The sequence below is a fragment of the Arthrobotrys flagrans genome (genome assembly GCF_004000055.1).
Source record: "Arthrobotrys flagrans strain CBS H-5679 chromosome Unknown unitig_8, whole genome shotgun sequence".
Classification (NCBI taxonomy): domain Eukaryota; kingdom Fungi; phylum Ascomycota; class Orbiliomycetes; order Orbiliales; family Orbiliaceae; genus Arthrobotrys; species Arthrobotrys flagrans.
In genome coordinates, this window is record NW_027137553.1 from 231,824 (window position 1) to 250,795 (window position 18,972).

Consider the following 18,972-nt stretch of genomic DNA (forward strand, 5'->3'; position numbering starts at 1 on the left):
ATATAAGTATAAAAGACAGTCCTCTCGTCACTGCACGGCCAGCTAGCTAAGCTAGTATCCTTAGGACCTGTTGGTTCAAACAGACCAGGTTCTGCTCTCATCAACGGAAAACCCCGAGTAGTGAGACGAATGGAAGGGTTACTGTGCCTGCCTGAGTGAGGTATGTATGTGTGGGATAACGTACTCCCCCGGGCACAAACAAACAGTGGTTATCAGCACACGTATTGGTCCAGTATCCAATGACCGACCCTACCGATCGGAGTGATTTTTCCCGCTTCCTCTCTCTGTAGATGCTCCCTCACCGAGGATATCTAGAGTTACGAGAGCACTCGAGAATGAGACTGTTTTCGAGCCTGGCCTGAACTGGGAGGCAAGAATATTGCAATTGAATCAGACCATTGCATGGAAGAATTTTCCCCGCATACGGAATGGCTCACCCTTCAGATAAGACGCCAATATCGATTGGAAAAGTCTCATCGGCTGCTCCCAAGAGCCAAAAGCCAACTAATTAGCGGGAAGGCAATGGAAACTAGAATCGGAGGGGAAGGGTGTTGTCCTTAGCCAGCCCAGAGAATGATTAATTGCGCTTGGATTTCGAGGCCCTGCAAGGTCGAAGTGCTGTTCTTGGTCGGGAAGGATATCCGCTTCTGAGCGTTTTCCTCTGTTCTTACATGATAAAAAGCAAGATAAAGTTTTAATCCCTTCAGTTATGAGCCGGTTTAATGATTACCAATATCATACCTTTCTCAGGCCAAATCCCTTCAACACTGGTACCTGGCTACAAATCATACAAAATCACGAGACAATGTTATTGTCGACATCAAACTAGCTGGTACGTATGGCATGCGCTGAAGACTGTGAATCCAACTGCATATTTTAGCCCGCATACATCCAGAGAGGAATGAGCCCTTGCCTAGAAAAAGAGCCCACCACCCGCACACCCCGGAAAATAATTGGATGGGAGTACGGGAGCTATCTCCGTACCTTCGAAAGTTCCATGAACTCAAGGAACTACCTACTTCGCGAACTTGGAAGCTCTGTAGCTCTGCGGTCTTTTGTTCGCTTCCCGCTGGAGGTCGACCTGCCTGTTCGATTCTGGCTAGGCAGCATATCAATTTCGGTGTCGCCTCGTCCGCCAACTGTCAAACGGCCAAGCCTGATACCTGACGTTTACCAACGTCTACCAACGTCTTTACGTAATTCCCGATGTACTTTACATACTTCTTAGTACTTTATGATAGAGGGTTTCCCGCCCTCCTCCTTGAATCAACTCTCTTAACTACCGATTCCTCCGCCCTTGCTCGACGGACGTTGCCATCGAATGAATCTTATAAATTCATATGAATCGATATATCAGCGTCCATGCAGCTAACAGCGAAGATCCCTTCTCATTGGCCCCAATCGGCTTCCGAGCCCGGAAATCGAGCCAAAGTCTCTCATCAAATCAACGAAGCTCAGGAATTTTACGTGGTATCATCACAGATAGTACTCGCCGAACCGTGTGTGTCTGCCTCATAGAAGCTATCGCGATTGCTATTCGCAGGATATCGAGTTGAGATTTCCAGGCGGTCTGCCAATGTTCATGGCGGCGTTCAACACAAATGCGGAATGAAACAGAGGGGCTGGATACGCCACTGCAAAAGGATCCAAACTGCAGACGGTTCATCAATAATACCCCTCCAAAGTTTCGTCGATTTTGTTTCAACAACAATTTCAAGAAGATTAGAAGCCACGACATAACTGAATATAAGTCGATGAATTCGAATCGACTGAGCACCGTCCGTGGGCCGACAATCCAGCCAAAGACTGGTTGATTCCAGGTTTGCCGGGCTTGGCGCGACCTTCTCAAGAAACATCGTGCTCCCTCGGTGTATTATCAAAATGTTTATCCAGCTGCTTTAGAACGGCCATCCTTTGGCGGGTGTGTACATTTTCCAATCATGAGCGACTTTGTTTAAATTTTTCGTCATTGCTAACAATACTCAATATGGAAGGCTCCAGAAAATCCATAGACGTCACTTTCATTTCCAAGAATGCACGGCCGTTTATCGCCGTTGTCCTCTCGCTCAAGAACGCCAAATCAAAGTATCCCCCACAAAACACCTAGGATTTTATGACTATCACGCTCTATCTTCCCAACCCGTCAGAAAAGACCGGAATTCTATAAATTCAATTACTTTTCGTTGCTCTTCAATGCCATTGCGACTTTAAACGGTGGATCATCGTTAGGCCAGCCGAAACCTTTGTATTTTCTGGAGTTTGATGGGATCTGTTCTAAGAAGCGTATATCGCTATTGAACGAGCGGGGATATCAAATGATAGGAAGCGTTCTCGACCAGATACTCGAAATTTATAAGTAATGCTTTGAGTTTATTTGTACCAATTGTGCAAATGGATTTAAAGCGAGATATAATTATAGGATGGAATATGCGCGATTCCAAGAACTTCGCGCGGCGGCTGCTGACTCGGTTCCGGATCTGGAGAGGGGTTCTGGGGATTGGGAGAAGTCTAGGTATGAGGAATTTGGGAAACAGTGTAGGGACTTCGGCATCATTATGCAGGGAAGGGAAAAGAGAAGGAAACCGAGCGTTATAGTTTTAAGAGTTAGTCCTGGAGACAGCTGGCTATGGTATTTACTTAATTTCAGGTCTCTACCCTGGCCACTAGCCCGACTTATGTGGTACGAGTCTTCTCAAGAAACCTTATATACCTTTATGTATGTAGTATACCTCTTATAATTCTAGCTTAAGTAGGCTTATAGCTAGCATCTGAATTCATCGTTCACAAGAGTTTTAGTTATGCCCTCAAACGAGGGGTTATAACCCCGAAGTCTGTGCTAGTTAGTGCTACGGTGGCGCATGTGTGCTAAGATCCTTAGCTTCGTTGAGACCAGGCACTATAACTTCAGCCCGCTCAGCTCAGCCCAGCCCAGCCCAGGGATCATCATGGAAAACGTCCGCCTGTTAATTCCGCCTCAACAAATTACTCAAATCGCAAGCCTCGGGCATGAAATTATTCCCAATATAAAGATAAAGGTCTATTCAGACGTTAACCCTCTTATACCCCACCGACCGACACAAATTGAAGTTGATAAACGCAGTTCCAATTGATTCCGAAGCATCCAGGTATCCAGTATCAATACTAATCACACAACACACTCCCTCAATGCCGCACCCAGCACCCACGGGAGTCCGTTCCCTCCCCGTCGAACTCCACATCATGATCCTCTCCTACCTCTCATATCTGGACCACGTATCCTGCGAAAGCGTCCTACCAGTCTGGTACAATCTAATCAGCGACCCTACCACATTCTCACGTCGCTATACACAATCAAAACTCCGTTATACGATGACATACCCCGACGAACGTTGTTTAATCCACAAACTTCTTCGAGACTATTACTTTATAATCCATTCTGAACCCGAATCTAAAAAAGTCATGCGAGAATCAGATTCTATGACTATAACAGTCATCCCTGTGACTTCAGTTAGTCACAGGGAATCGGATCAGTATCCCGATAATCTATTTTTCTTAGATACGAATCCATTGGAATTTTGTTTAATTTCTGGTATTCCAGGTGCAATAACATTTACAGATGCCCCGTTCCTCGATGATCCTGTTTGGATCGATAATCGCTATTTATCATCCAACGATGAACCAGAGTGCAATATTTGGTTCTACCCAGCAGGGTGTAGCCACCAATTAGGCTCTATCGAATTTCCGGCCAAAAGTTTCACAATCAAGGATATGTTAACAAACTGTATCTCTAATGCCGCAAAGGCATCGACGTTAATAACACAAGGTTGTCCAAAATGTTGGGATGTTTGCAAGGGTAAGGATATAGTCCACATCCCTGAAGCTATAAAACCGATATACCTCCAAAGAGAGCATTTAAGGAACTGGACTTATCGAAATCCGAGAAAACATTGGATGGGGATATTTGCTTTCGAGAGATATTTTGTCAATGTGCAGGATATAGATGACGGAGAGATTTGTGGAAAAGTGGTGAAACCATGGCATTGGACGTCGTTCTGGAATCAAATAGTCTACGATGCCGCTGGGTGGGCGCCGACGAATCAAGGGACCAGCTGTGTGCTTTTGGGATTAGATGATATAAAGCATAACAAAGGTGCGAAGGGAAGTACTGGAGTCTGAGAAGGAAATTTTCGGTGGTGTTGAAATGGTAATATCAAGACTTAACCAGGCTGCAACTGGTAATTGAACTTTCGTTTGTATCTCTACTTCATGTGGCAGCTCTGGGAAATTATGGACATGCAGAGACTCACGATTACAAGTATTAAATTTCTGAGTCAACTGGGAGAACTGCTATTTGGGCCACCGGTCGTCGACACCCCTTAGCCAACTACCACAGTAATATCTCTGACGTAAGACGCTTAGCGAGCATACCCCTGGATCCTCGAACTGACGAGGCTCACTACGCAAGACAACCATATACGTAGCATCTACAACGCACTTCTACGAAGTTTCGAGCCTCTCTTTCCGTTAAATTCAAAATCGCTGCTAGCCGGTGTATTATATAATATCTGTTACCCAATCTATACCAGCAGGGAGAGCCCATTCCATGAACCCATCGAACCCGCAAGTTCCAAACCATCCCAAATTCGCTATTTCCAAATTCCGGCAATTTCAACACAAATCCGCTCTACATATCCGCTCCTCCCACAATGTCTATAACCGCCTTCCCCACTGAACTTCTTATCCACATCTTTTCATTCCTCCCCTGGCAAGACCACCTAACCGCCTCTCAAGTCTGCAACCTCTGGTCCTCCATTTTCCTTTCCCAACCCACAAAATCTTACCGCTATCTCCACATGAACCCACAAACAAGCCTTTGCCCTCAAATGCACAACCTCTTCCGCGACATCGGTCTCGAATGCACTATCGATATCTTCACCGGTCAAATTTCAAAAATAATCTTTATCAGAAACGAAACAGAGGGTTTACAAACTGATCAAGATCGTCAAGAGGCTACAATCGATCTCACAAATAGCAAAATACTCAAAGAACAACTCTTCCATTTCCAAGGATGGCGGTATGAACATGACATCAAAGAAAAAGAATGGAGAATGGGTATATGTGTTATGTGGAACCAGCTAGGTTATGAATACGGTGGTCATAAAGATCGGCAGATATATCGACAGGATTGGTTTAGTTTTGTAAAAGCAGATGAGGGAGATGTAGAGGTGGGGAGCGATATTATACGCGGTGAAGTGGATTTAGATATTTCGGTGAAGGGGTTTATTAACGTTCTTGGAAGACATGTTTTGAAGTTTGATGCGTTGAAGATACCAGGGAAACATGAGATGAGGCTTAGGTTGGGGATGTATGACCGGATGGGAATTGTTGTAATAAGGAATGTGCATGAGGTTTCGAAGGTTTTTGATCTTAGTTTTGATCCACTTCATGGGATGTATGTGGATAAGGATAGGATATGGGTTAATAAATGATAATTTCAAATTGACTATGTTCCTGCCCAGGCCTGAATGCAAGCCAAATCGTTGAGAAGTGATAATAGTATTAATATTTCTGTATCTCTACCATTCATAGAAACGAAAGCCTAGATTCGATCCACCCAACTGAACCACAAACATCAAATAAAATTCTTAAACGCCTGCCCTTGGTAATGAAAAAAAAGGATATTATAATTCTCCAAACGTTTAAACGCCGCGCGCCGAAACCCTTAACTAGTCTAGATCTTTCAATGCGCGAACCGAAAATCCCTCCTCTTATTCCCTGAGTCCGTCGTGGTCTCCAAATAATGAATCTTTTCATTCATACTCATAGAATCCCATACTTTATCTCGCGACCGATTTCTCCAGAGGTAATAACATTTAGCAATACAGTAGACGACGATATTCATGCAACATATTGCAATTAATTGTTTATTTCCTCGTCGGTCTATAATAACAATAATCGTTAGCTTAGGCTAGTTATAAAATTAACTACCGAAAGAGGTAATAACTTACATTCTGGTTTGTCGTCTTCGCGGTAGATGTTGGAGTATACCACACGGGCAAGCTGTACCATCATGTTGTAAAGAGCAGCTGAGACGGCTCTGGTACGAACGGAATTAGAGTTTCGATTGGCCCATCCAACGTGCATCGCATGAGCTATAGTAGCTGTGTTAGCCGGCGTTCTTAGTACTCTTTTAAACGGGAATACTTACGAGAAGGATACGATAGCAAAACTGTTAAAATCGCGAAAGTGGACCAATTATAGTGATGCGCTGACTGTCGCTTTAACAAAGCCAACGCGATTAAGTTCGGTAAATACCAAAGCTGCGTTATGATCCCAAACGACGCTCTCTGGTTCCACGAAACAGAAAGCCACGTAAAGATAAGCATCTACACGATGAATTAGCAAAACTCGAGCGATCACATAACTAGTTTTTTCACATACCGTAATAGCCCCGAAGAACTGCGACGGAATCGACAATAAATTGGAATCAAAAGTACTAAACCCCAAATTCCTTAAATTCAACGTCAGGTACTGATCCGGCGGACCCGATGGCAACTCCCACAACATCCCAAATACATAAATCGGCCAGATATCAAAATCACAAAGCGACTTCCACAACAACTTTAACGTAAGTCCTTGTCGATTGTGCATATCGCCTTTCGATGGGTCGTCTCGAATGATTCTGTTGACCATGATGGTTTCTTCGCGTTCGTTGAACCAGCCGTTAGGACGGTACCAGGATTTAGTTTGGGTTGGGGAGGCTGGCATGAAAAAGGCTGAGAAGATGCCGATGGAGAACATTATTGCACCTTCGGCGAGAAATAGCCAGCGCCAGCCCTCGTGGCCGCTTTTTCCGCGTAGACGTAGGATTCCGAAAGCAATGATTGGGGCGACAATGTCTGTGAAGCGCCGGGTGCACCAGAATATTGCAAGGCGGAATGGGAGCTCGGTATTTTTGTAGAAGTAGGTTAAGAATCTGGAGGTAATTATAATTAGTTTCTGTTGCCGCGATGCGATCCCCGGCAAATGAGCCGCTAATTTGGGAAAACTTACAAGACAACCTAAATCCAGGAATCAATGTTAACAAATAGGTCTCTTGAAAATAGTACATCAACTACAATACAAACCTCAGGTATAAATCCTCCTTGTAGAAGCCCAAGCAGGCATCTGCAAATCAGAAACGAAGTCCTCCCAGCCAGAAAGAACTGGGACCCGGACACGATGGCCCAAGAGCACATTAAGAACGGAAGCCATCGGTCAACTCCAACCCGTTTACTTATTATCTGGGACGGTAGTTCAGCGCTTAGAAATGATAATTGGAAAACGGTATTCCCCAAGTTATAGTCATTTGTTGTTAGGTTTAGATCCGGTAGGAAGTTATCCGTATTCGCTTGAGCGAGGTTGCCACGTCCTATTTTAGTAAACCGCCAGAATGTTAGAGATACTGACGATACAATAGCTAATCCAGATGAAAAGTAATTTGAATATCCAATGTCGTTAATCTACCTAAATCTAAGCCAAAGAAGGCGATGCACGCCCAGGCCATAATTTTCCAGTCAAGTCTACTAATCAATGGCTTCACCCAAAGATATGTTAGCCACAAATATACTGATTATATCTTTTGTATTTATAAAATAATAGGAAAGGACGCACCAATTCTTCCCTCCAAGTCCATCGGGCCTCGGGATCAAACCGATGTAAATTCTCCCATCGCGGATGCGGCTCAAAAAACTTCGCAGTCGCCGGATCATCAAAAACCGAGGGTTGTGTGGCAACCCTATCCAATTCTTCATCACTCAGTCCCCTCCTGAAGAAAGTTAAATACGGTAGCTGTGGCGCATCCTGTCGAACGAGAGCCTGTCGTCGTAGAATACGTTCTCTAGCAGCTTCAAGATCCCGTTTCGATCTCGCCGTTAATTCAGTTATTTCGATATTACTTCGAAAGGTCCCGACGGGTGACTCGGTTGGTGTCAGGGCGGTGAATGTCGGGTCTTTGTTATCCTCTGATGTTGAACGCCTTTGCGCCATAGTTGGGAAGACACACTAGCCAATAGAGGCTAACTCTGCTGTAAAAATGTCGTCCAGAGCTAGTTTACAGAAACATTCCATATGGACGAAATAAAGTTATCAGTGGATCGCAGTTTTTTGGTGCGACCCATCCTTTCAAATATACGACAGCGGACAGCAAAATTCGAAAAGCTTCAGGAGAATCATGGTCTCCACACTTAGAGTCTCAAAAAAATGGCGTGCTAGGTTTTCTGCGAAAGGGAACCCGAACATCAAATCATCTGCCTCTCAGCCGGCTTGCCCAAATTTGCACACACAGGTCTTAGAAAAACAAGGAAAACATTCGCAAGGGAAAGTGACCGAGTGTGCAGGTTCCAAGCGGCTGGGTTGTGCCTATCAATTCCTCTTATTTGCACTCATTGTTATGCTGAGTTGTTAGCTAAGAGGGTTCCCATCCTTCTGGTCTCACGTGTATTCTAATTGGCTTTGAGGGTGTCAACGGTTCAGGTAAAGCAGGCATCTCCCATGGAATAGAGGGGCTGGTCTATAGTTCCAAAGAGAAGGTGATCGGTTATCTCAGAGAACGGTTTGCACCCCCACATGTGACGTTCCAGATCTTAAATTTGTTAAATCTGCAAAGAAATGTCTGTATCACAGTGCACAGCATGGTTAAGCTCGTCTGCGGGTCCCATCATATGGGGCATGGACCAAAAAATTTTCTTTTTAAAATTTTTTTCTAGCATTAATGTTAGCGTTTAATTTCCAGTCCCCACAGTTTGGGAACAAGCCCTTCAGCTCGTCTGATCCTGTACCGTGCATCTTACGAGCCAGTTGGGAATCAGAAAAAATGAAACTTGAAGCGTTCCAATGTTCGATGTCGTCTTCCAATGATGAAATCACGTCAGCTAGGCTAGATAAGGTTGGATGGTTTGGGTGCCAAGCAAGCGCCACAGATTTAGTGCATGGGGCCCCTGTCATTGGAGCCTTTGGAGCCTCGCTAGCATCCTAGCTCCCGCATACGATGGGAACCGCACGCATGGGGGTTTCGAAATTGTAGAACTGGTCTGGTGCTGGAGAATTCTGGAGAATATTAGACTTGGTTTGTTGAAACGGCGTTTGAAGGAAGAATAGAGATTTCCATTATCAAATATTCGGCAAACTAGGGATGACGAGCTTTCTGAGAAACCTTTCAATCATGCCACAATCTGGGGATATTGCGAAATATACGGGGAGGAAATCATGATATCCAAGTTTTATGTTTGAGTTTCGACGGAGCAGGTAGTTAGTGTTGGTGGTGGCCGCTGCCGTGCCGAAAACCAACTAACTTCTAGCCCCACGCTGGATGCGCATAACTACTTCATGTATGTCGATGAGCCTGGATTTTTAGGCAAACTCGGAACTTACGTATGCATGGGCAGCTGCAAATTGTAGGGAAGTTGTTTTTTTTGAAAGTTGGTCGCGTGCTCGGATGGGATCCGAGATACCAATCTGCAGGGTCCTCAGACGCCTTTGTTGGATTCGAAGCATACTTCTAGATCAATATAGAATAGGCATTATTTCAATTGTTCAGGTCGACCTCACGAAATATGGACATTTCGTCCAGCGGCTGAAATACGGTATACGAAGCTAAGTCGATCCACAATATATGGTTTATACACCCCGGGAATTTGATTGCCAGCTAGTTAGCTACGACGTCGTTAACCTTGAGAACGCAATCGCTAATATATCGAGAAGCTAGTATTTAGCCCTGATTGCTAAATCGATGCTATATCGATCGACTGAATCCATCGCCGGAATTGGACCTAAGCTTAGTGCTAAATATCGATATATCCCGCGCTAAAAGCGCGGTCTACTGTGCAGTATGTACATCAACAGGGGCCAGAAACTTAATATATTAATAAGCCACCTGCAGGTCTACCGCTGCTATGGTTGAACCCGAACGTACGGAGAGGATGGGCCAACCTTTCCCCCCAACGCCCCCACTGAAATCGTACTATCCTGCGTGGGGTTCGCTCCCCAAATTCTGGCCATAATGGAATGTTCATTTACTGTGTACCACCACTCTTTCGATTTATCCGGTCATTATCATGCCTTCCAGCTCCTCCCCCGCGGAAAAAAGTTCTGTCGGGATAATCCAAGGCGTTTTCGTAGTCGAGACCGTCGTTAGATTAGTCAGATATGTTGAGGGGTCCTTGAGTGTTTTGACGTATGATACGGACCAATATCGTCGAAATTAGGCCGCGGGCCCGTAGCTGCAGGATTCGAAGGACATCAATCCCTCTATTCCAAATAGAAACCCGGTTGTATTGGAAATACATATGCCACACAGCCTATGTCCCATGACACCCGGCCGTCGTCGCTTCAATGACTTAAATACTTCGAAAAACCCAGGTCGGAACTTACCCAGGACTCCAGCGGGGCTTATCTGGCTTTTTCGTGGGAATATTGAAATTTCTGAAAGAAGCAGCACAACAAAGGTCAAAGGGATAAATGTGTTGAGCAATAAATGGCTAGGATTAGTGGAAAAGGGCAAATTAAAATGAGTTTGAGGATGTAAGATTCAGCTAGCTAAACCAATGCAATATAAATCTAGAGCTCGCTTCGAGTGCCATTATCGAGGTAATCAATGGTCCTTCTTCCCATTCTTCTTGACCTGTCTCTTGACCATCCTCTTCCACTTATTCAATGCGTAAAACCCATGAATAGCCACATCAATAGTCCATAGCGCTGCCGTCCCAGCATCAACCCCAGGGACTTCCCAGAATTTGGCCAGGACCCCAAAGCAGAACCACAAAGTCTCTCCGACGTGGAAAGTGACCAATACCCAATACCCCCACCAGACTTGTTTATACATTGCATCCGCAATCCATGGGTAATCCCGGAGAATAGTTGAGTAGAGAAGTCCATTAGGTTGTAATGTAGAAGGGTTGAAGAGGAGATAAAAGCATGATAGCATGGTGAACAAGAGGGTCCATTCTCTGACGCCGCGTGGTGGGAGATAAACAGGTTTAATAGAAATCATATCACGGTCCACTCCTAACGCTGCTTCTGCCTGCTTTGTCATCCCGACCAGACGGACACGTGAATCGGAGAGGGAGGCCATAGGTGGGTCGAACGGGATTTCCTTGGAGACATCGTCGATAGTGATCGTTAGATGGGTGGTTTGGATGTCAGAGAGTCGGACGTTTGCAGAATTTGATGGTAGCAAAAGAGTTTTGGGATAGGAGAGGCGATGAATTAAATATAGTTTTGAGTCGTAGACATGGTCCTTGTTCATGTGGTTGAGGATTCGGGTGCGAACAGCGTCTTCGGAAGCCATATTGGCGCGCGGAATGTTGATGGGGAGCTACCGACTCGGGATCTTAATGAAGCTTGAGGACAGCCGGCCTTGAGGTCAAAGTAGCTGAAGTCAACCGCGCAAACAAGTTGATGGAAATGTATCTGCGACGAGGAGGTCGATGACGCTTATCAGATCCGGATGGTCATATCAATTGATCAAGCCGACATCGGGGTCAGATGTCAAAGAAACGTGCACAGCTTAGGCGAGGTTATCGCTTAGCTAACTGAAAACTCGGCAGCCGGGGTGCATCCGTGGTTATCCGTGCATTGCCTTTGGGCTTCGAATGCAGGCCCGAAATTTGGCGGAAAAGTAGTCTTTCATACTTCAACCAATGGGAAGAAATAAGATTAATTACCTGAAAAACAGCGAGAGTAACATCACAAATTGTCCTAGGCTTTTCTAATGTTTGTGCAGTTTTAGTTTTAGTTTTTTTTTTTCTTTTTTCTTTTTCAAGATTTTCCTTCTATCTTGTAGTTTTTGTTTTCGTTCCTCAAACGCCTCTGTCCTGTCCAAGCTCCAACACTCCAGACCACTGAGACGTTGTTAACACAGACTGGCCTCGGAATCCAGACGAGACCAGAAATTGCGTTGTCCGTGTTGCAATATTTTCGCAACACACAACATAAGAGTAAAAGTTAATACTCTCCTTTTGTGTTGTGTTGGAAGTACTGGACAATGATCATCACTTCACCAGATAAGAGTCGATTCTCGTGTAACGATAGCCCCGAGATCAAACGATAGCCTGTGGCGGCGAGCCTCAGTTGTCAATGGTCAGCTGTGATATTATTACAACTATTCGTTCGGCACCGCACCCCAGTTTGAGACCTGACCAAAACTCACAGGGATGTTCCCGATAGATCTAGATCTAGCAAACCGATCGGCCAAGTCTTGTGTGAAGGTGCGTATCAACTTCTAGATACCAAAATATCGCTCACTAAGAGCGCTTGGGCGCCAGTATTGAGACGTTCGAAAAGGCCCGTCGTTGTATAGCATCTTGGACGGTTGTATCAATTCGTTGTCTCCTGCGCAGCCCACCCGAAGATCATTCGATTTTAATGTGTTATTTATGCATATACCCAACTTCACGTCATCTCTAAATTGTAACCGGGCTTCACAGAAGTTACCGTAGGGGAATTTCGCAAACTTAGGAGCTGACTTCAAGTCTCTTGTAGGTGACTTGAGCGGCTTAGTCCAACTAAAATAGGGTTATAAATCTACTTAGGCCCTCTGAGCTGGCCTGGAAACCTGCCAAAAACCCGTACGGTATCCATGATTCTTGTAACTGGTTGCGGGAAGACACACTCGGCCACGATTTGTCTTCATAAATTGGTTCTATTGAAGCTAAGGCACTCTCGGGGACCGTTATGAACAACTAACGTCGAAGCAGTCGATCTACCACAAGTTTTAAACTGAAACGTCCAATGGTCCATACACTCTATCGGAATTGACGGATTTCTTTCAAATCTCTCTTTTTCTTTGTTTCATCAAAGAGTGTCGGGGAGATTTATCAAGTAGCGATTAATTCCTAGCCCTCTTGAATGATCTGAAGAATATGAGAAAATTTACATATATACTAAGTCTTTTAAAATTTCCCACGCTCAAACTCATAGAGATGCCATGGGACGGTTCCACGCAACTAATATTTGGTTCTATGGATACGTACTAGGCGCAAAGCTTGATCTCGTAAACGGATATCTGACTTGTTATGGTAAGAACTCAAAGTTACTAAACCCGAGAACTGTGGCTTTACCACATTGCATGCATTCGGCTCCGATAATTGTCGTCTTCCATCCCATAGATCCTATAAATTTGCTAGGACTCTGTCCAAGTTGCCGTAGAAACTAAAAACTTCGAGCCTAGTTGGACTTTATGCAGACTGGTATTCCGACGGAGTCCCGGCGCTATGGCAACTTTGGCAACGGAAAGTTGCAGCCAATCTTTTGTGTTGATGGTGGTCGATTCATGGTACGGCATGATAGCTACGATTCCATATTCGCTTCCTTTGCGTATACTTATCGTATCAACCTAGTTACTAGGTGCGGGCTGAGTCGGTAGAAGGCTTAAGGCTACAACGTTGCTCTACGAATTGAAGCTTGAAGAAGGCGAATACAATTCATATTCAACAATTAATGCAACAGTGATACACTTTCAACCCATTTTCAAGCTAGACGCAACAATACAAATTTCGGTGAATGTTGGGGTTGTCGATTGGGCATTCTACTGCTGCACAATTTTGTATATGCATCATTATGCAAACGCAAGGCCGGCGTGATACTGCATGCATGGGCAAATTCGAGGGTCTGGGCACGAGACAAGGGTGTATGAATGGCTAGCAATGGTTGGCCAAATCTAGCTATAAAAGACCGGATTTTAAGGTATATACCTAGGTACTGCAAGATACGACCATCGAAATCGCACAAAAAAATGATGGCTTGTCTCTACACGAAGTGTGTAAATGCTCCGTGGAGGTTGGCTCCAGCGAGACCAGAAATATTCTGCCATGTTGGCGCAATTAACGGGGTTTGTCATTCCAGATACTCCTCGATTTCGCGAAGGCGCCCGGTTGCGTGTGCTGGTCCCCAGGTTCCAATTTCTTTATACGATATAGTTGATGAGAACCCTTATATCGAGAACTACAGCGACCCTGTTGAATATTTAAATAGTGAGGCCTTTCTTGTTTCGTGCCCGACACACTAAATTGACAGGTCTTTATATATATATATATACACTCAGACACTACTATCGTAAACACCTCAAGAAAGCAATCATCGACTCACAATAGAGCAGGACAACTGATCCGAGACCAAGTGCAACTACAAACTTTAATTTTAAAAGTTGCTCATTAAGCTTAATTACTGCAAAATTCCTCATGAAAAAAGGTATTTTCTCTCTCCTAAATTAAATAGTCTCGATGCCAGACACTAGCCTACCAATCAAAGAGTACATTAAACCCCCAATTCATAACTCTTCACATTAATCAGAAAACTAGACTACACAGACTTCACAGTCGGCTGGGCTGCCATTCTCAAATCGGAATTAAATATAGCAAAGCCCTTCCTTAACGAACAATATGAAGACCTCGACCCTAAAGGCAATGGTGATAACAATTATCTTTTCAGCCGAATGGGAGTGCGCAATGTTGTCATTATCTTGATTGGACTAGGAGTTTATGGAACCAATGATGCTGTGAATATGGTGACCAACATGCTTGGTGCGTTTCCAAATATTAGATTTAGGTTGTTGGTTGGAGTTGGTGGTGGAGTCCCTAAACCACAGGAAATAACGCGGAAAAGATATTCGGCTTGGGGATGTTTGTGGTTGGTGCGCGAGAGGGGAGCCATGGTGGGCTTAGCTCTGTGGTCGTAAGGAATTGGCTTCGAATTCTTTTGGTGCTAATAGCTTTTAAGTGTCGGTGGTGTTATTCAATACGATAGGGGAAAATGGAAGACCGATGGAAAGTTTATTGTTGAATCATGCCTCAACAAACCTCCCAAGATACTTTTAATTGCGGTCAAGCGGCTTATATCAGACCAAGACTGTGGGGATAGAAAAATGGATGAGTATATTGAAAATGCAATCTTAGAGGCATTAAATTAGCAGACCCTAAAAAACCATTAATTTCCAAGATAAAAGAAAGACAAATTATTTCCATCCAATTACCATCATCAAAGTAGAGGGGACTGCTTTCAATATAATTCGATAAAGGTAATAACTCGTCCCCGACGAGATGATAATATGTTAAGGGTCTATTATAGCCTTATTGCCACAACTAATGTGGCTCTCACCTCATCTTCTGATGAGAGCTCGTGACTTCGAGCAACGTCTAGAGTTCCTCAAACGACAAATCAAGCAACTTATCGCCTGTTATGTATTGTGACAAACTCCGAAATCAATAAAGTTCCTCTTATTTCAAAATAGAGGCTGCAAGATTGATGAATAATTTCCCTTACATAGTAATCCATAGTATTTGCAATTACTTAAATGATCGTAAGAATGACATATGGCAGCTATATGCTACATTAACTGCGGTAGACTATGCATGAGATCTCTTAAAAACTATTCATGCCACAAAAGTCAAGTTTATGGCTCCTGTTGCTGATGTCACAAGACCTTTAGGAAATGGAATGGCCACCAATGCAGGTGTGATTAATAAAAGCAGCAATGATGGTGCGTAGGCCAGCCGAGAGCAGTTTAATCAACTAAAAGAAGAACTGGAGAATGTCAAGGCCCAGCTGATCCTAGCCCCGGCCAACCAACCAAGCTGACAGCAGAATCTTGCCCAGCAGAACCCGGGCACCCAAAATCATATTCAGCTAAACCTATCGGCTTATCGGCCACTGGTCCGACCACGTCCGGGTATGATCCCATATGGGGGAATAATAGGGGGTTTCCTCAAAAGCGAGGTAGACGCAGCCATGAGTCCGCTTCGAGATAGATCTAAGGGCGCGCGTAAACCGAATTAGCCAAGTGGGCCAAACGGTAGACAATTAAATCCATTTAATCCACGAAATAAACTTCTTCAAACAAAATTGGAGCCTCACAGAACCACGAATGGCCAAAAAACTAATGAGCGGACGTCTTTATTGAAATCAATGGGTGTTTCGAAGAAAGATAAAAGCCTGACATATCAGCAACGTTATTCTGCATTTTGCAATGAGATTACGGGATAGTTAAATAAGGAGGGTCCATTTAGTGAGGGTATGGGGAGTGTCCGGTGGAACATAATTTGTGGAGTTTATGGAGGCTGATGGAGTATATGGGGATTGCGGAAATCGGAGCTATAAAGTCCACTAGATTGTTACCAGCACTTTTGACATACAAAATATATAATGTGGTCAAAGGTAGTCTCGAAGCCAGCTACCAGGTCAAAGGCGTTAAGAACTAGGATATCATTCACATGAACTTTACAGTCATTTTCATGGTCTAGGGAGGGACCTTAACATAAAAATGTTAGACTAACAGTGTTGTACTGTACCTACAATTATCCTTCACCAATTTGCGCGTAAGAAGGTAAATCGAACCCTTCAAATGTAGTGTCCCACCAGCGCCTAACTACTAAAAGAGGCTCGTAGTGTGCCCAGAAAGATTTCTTGTCTTACACCGAAACCTTCTCGAAGCTTTCTCTCAAAGGAATAATTCTAACGGACGTCTCAAATTTGAACCACAATTTATCTGGAGTTAGTCTGAGCTGAGCTGAGAACACAACATGAAAACTGTGTGACATTGAGACTATTCGACTTCGAGACCCCGACCGACTGCCTGTTTGGGAATAATGTTGGTTACCCACATACAAATACCCCAAATACCACAGACATTCTAGAAGGTTGAGAATTCCGGTCGCCAAAGGAGGACTATGCGAACGCCTGAGTTCCCTATTAGGGTAACTCTCCAAAGCTAGACTAGACGTTTGGAATGCGACCTTTCTTGTATTCTCTATTTCAGGTTTCCCGCGATAAGAATCAATGTTAATGCATTGATGACACATCCGATACCCCGGGAAGATCGATTAGCGAATGTTAGGGGATTGAGCATCATATTTATATTGGTAAGACATGGAAGAATTGTATAAGAATCATGGGAGATCCCACTTAATTTGTAATCACCATCAAAGCACTCTCAACCTTTAAATTTATCCAAGTAGCTGGCCTACAGAAAAGCGCTGGCGCTTCCCTACAACAAACTATTTGAATATAGTAATACCTTAGTTTTAATTTTCGATACACCAACTCGAGTATTCAATACCAAAATAGTTGAAATCCTAATCTATCAACTTTCATACCGTTACTATGTCATCAATCTCGAAATTCATATCCCTCTTTCGATCCTCATCTCCATCTCGCGCGGGTCGAACACCAAGGACTCGCCGATCATCCAAGTCTTCTCTCAAAAAGTCTATTTGGAAGAGCGACTACAGAGATGATTCAGTCTGCCCAACATGCTATGGCGAATACTGTTCATGCTCTAGTAGCTTGTACGACTAAGGTTGTCAACAGACATCTACACTACGCCTACACTTGTAGCATTTCAGTGTAGTATTGTTCTATAATACGAAATACCACGAAGCGGCCATCGCATTGAACTCTGAAGAATAATATACTCCCGAACTTGGATGCTTTGAATTTTGGCCGACCGCCCTGAAGATTTTTCAGGGACAACTGCTTGACGGTATTCTCTACCCAAGATGCCATTTATCAGGGCGGGGATCCGGTCGGACAAACTAATTAATTGACACATCTAGACACAGAGGGACATTGGCCGGATATAGGCACTTATTAAGGGTTTTTGGTGATAATGACTTTATTTTTTTACTTTGGGGGCAAGGTTTATGTAAATACCGAACTCTAGACATAACGAGGGTAATGAGTTTTGAGCATATAATATTTAGTTAAATTTTAGACTAATTTACGATCAGTTCAATAAGTTAATAAATTTAATTTAAGAAGGAACGGAAGCCTTGAGCGGGGAATATGAGAGAATCGTCCGCAAAATCAAATTCAGGACACTCTGACAGTAATATTATAAAACATTTGCCGATCGCGAAACGACAGGAAGGTCGGTTGGGGATCTGGCGTATTCCGCCCAAGACCTATCCTTCCCAGACACCAATGGAATAGTACACCCCAGCACTAAGTTGATATCAATATGACCATCCTTGGGACCCTCTGGATTTGCATCCCTATCCTAGATCGAGAAAAATATCAATTCATGCTCGACACTAGTATCTATATCCCATATTTTCATGCTCTTTGAATCTTCTTTACAATATATTGAACGGGCTCTTTCACTGTAGTCTTTGCAACAATAAATGCGACAACTTCATATATTCTACCGGAAGAGAAATTTGGCACCGAAATCTCCAGACTGATCAGAATATTTTGCCAATCTTCCACGTCTGATTCTGATTTACCATCGCCCTCGGAGGCTGATTGGTATAAAAGCTCCTAACTTAAATTTGGGCACTATCGGTTGCTAAGAAATGAGATATTCGGCGTCCATTTCAACGTCTGACGGACAAATAAGATGTTTTTACCCCATCTTGGAAGGTGCATGAAAAGCTTTTGGTCCACGGAGTGTCATATTTCAGGAGCCGGTGTAGGCCGACCTCGTCAGAAACTGTAGCGTATCTTTGTCTTTGACATGGTTTGTAATGGTCTGCCAGAGTTTGCAGGTTTGACTGATTGAGATTTGGTCTGGGAGGGTGGACGTGGCCGAGGATTTCCGATTGAATTTCCAATATGAGCGTGGTAATTATTGGACGAAGCATTATCTAGTTCTTGGTTGTGTTGATGTAATTCGCACGTCTGTATATGCGCACGACTTGATTGTTCCGTTCACGATCTCGAAATTTTGAGGTGGAATAATACATTCTTGCGTCCGAGTAGGAAGGTATGTAGATGGGTAGATGGTGTGTGTGTGGAGATAACTTGCAGCTTTGCGCATGAATTTAACGAAATCGTGTGAAGGTTTACCAATACAAACGTTGACGAAAGATCGCAATCGATAGCCAAATGTGCAGACTTAATTAAGTCTATATATACATATGTATATACGTGCAGTGCTAGTGGCCAAATACTCAACCTTAAAAATTGAGGTTCAATTTGCGGTGCAGGACCGAAATTCTTTGTTCTATTTGCCATTGGCGACAT

The 18,972-nt window shown here is 43.8% G+C and overlaps 4 protein-coding genes across 4 annotated transcripts; 2 read left to right on the plus strand and 2 right to left on the minus strand.

The window, feature by feature from the left end:
* Positions 1–1,601: 1,601 nt before the first annotated feature.
* Positions 1,602–2,107, plus strand: DFL_006576 (uncharacterized protein; the record flags this gene model as incomplete). Its single annotated transcript, XM_067636027.1, has 3 exons — positions 1,602–1,778; positions 1,903–1,921; positions 1,995–2,107. 3 exons carry the CDS (start codon positions 1,602–1,604, stop codon positions 2,105–2,107), a joined length of 309 nt encoding a protein of 102 aa, XP_067487686.1.
* Positions 2,108–4,685: 2,578 nt separating this feature from the next.
* On the plus strand, positions 4,686–5,468 carry DFL_006577 (uncharacterized protein; the record flags this gene model as incomplete). Its single annotated transcript, XM_067636028.1, has 1 exon — positions 4,686–5,468. One exon carries the CDS (start codon positions 4,686–4,688, stop codon positions 5,466–5,468), a length of 783 nt encoding a protein of 260 aa, XP_067487687.1.
* Positions 5,469–5,719: 251 nt separating this feature from the next.
* DFL_006578 (uncharacterized protein) lies at positions 5,720–8,007 on the minus strand (the record flags this gene model as incomplete). The annotated part of the gene is made up of 8 exons (XM_067636029.1): positions 5,720–5,919; positions 5,988–6,131; positions 6,188–6,365; positions 6,421–6,955; positions 7,033–7,040; positions 7,107–7,390; positions 7,486–7,555; positions 7,633–8,007. The coding sequence occupies 8 exons, from the start codon at positions 8,005–8,007 to the stop codon at positions 5,720–5,722; spliced, it is 1,794 nt and encodes a 597-aa protein (XP_067487688.1).
* A 2,602-nt stretch (positions 8,008–10,609) lies between these two features.
* On the minus strand, positions 10,610–11,305 carry DFL_006579 (uncharacterized protein; the record flags this gene model as incomplete). The annotated part of the gene is made up of 1 exon (XM_067636030.1): positions 10,610–11,305. The coding sequence occupies one exon, from the start codon at positions 11,303–11,305 to the stop codon at positions 10,610–10,612; it is 696 nt and encodes a 231-aa protein (XP_067487689.1).
* Positions 11,306–18,972: the final 7,667 nt, after the last annotated feature.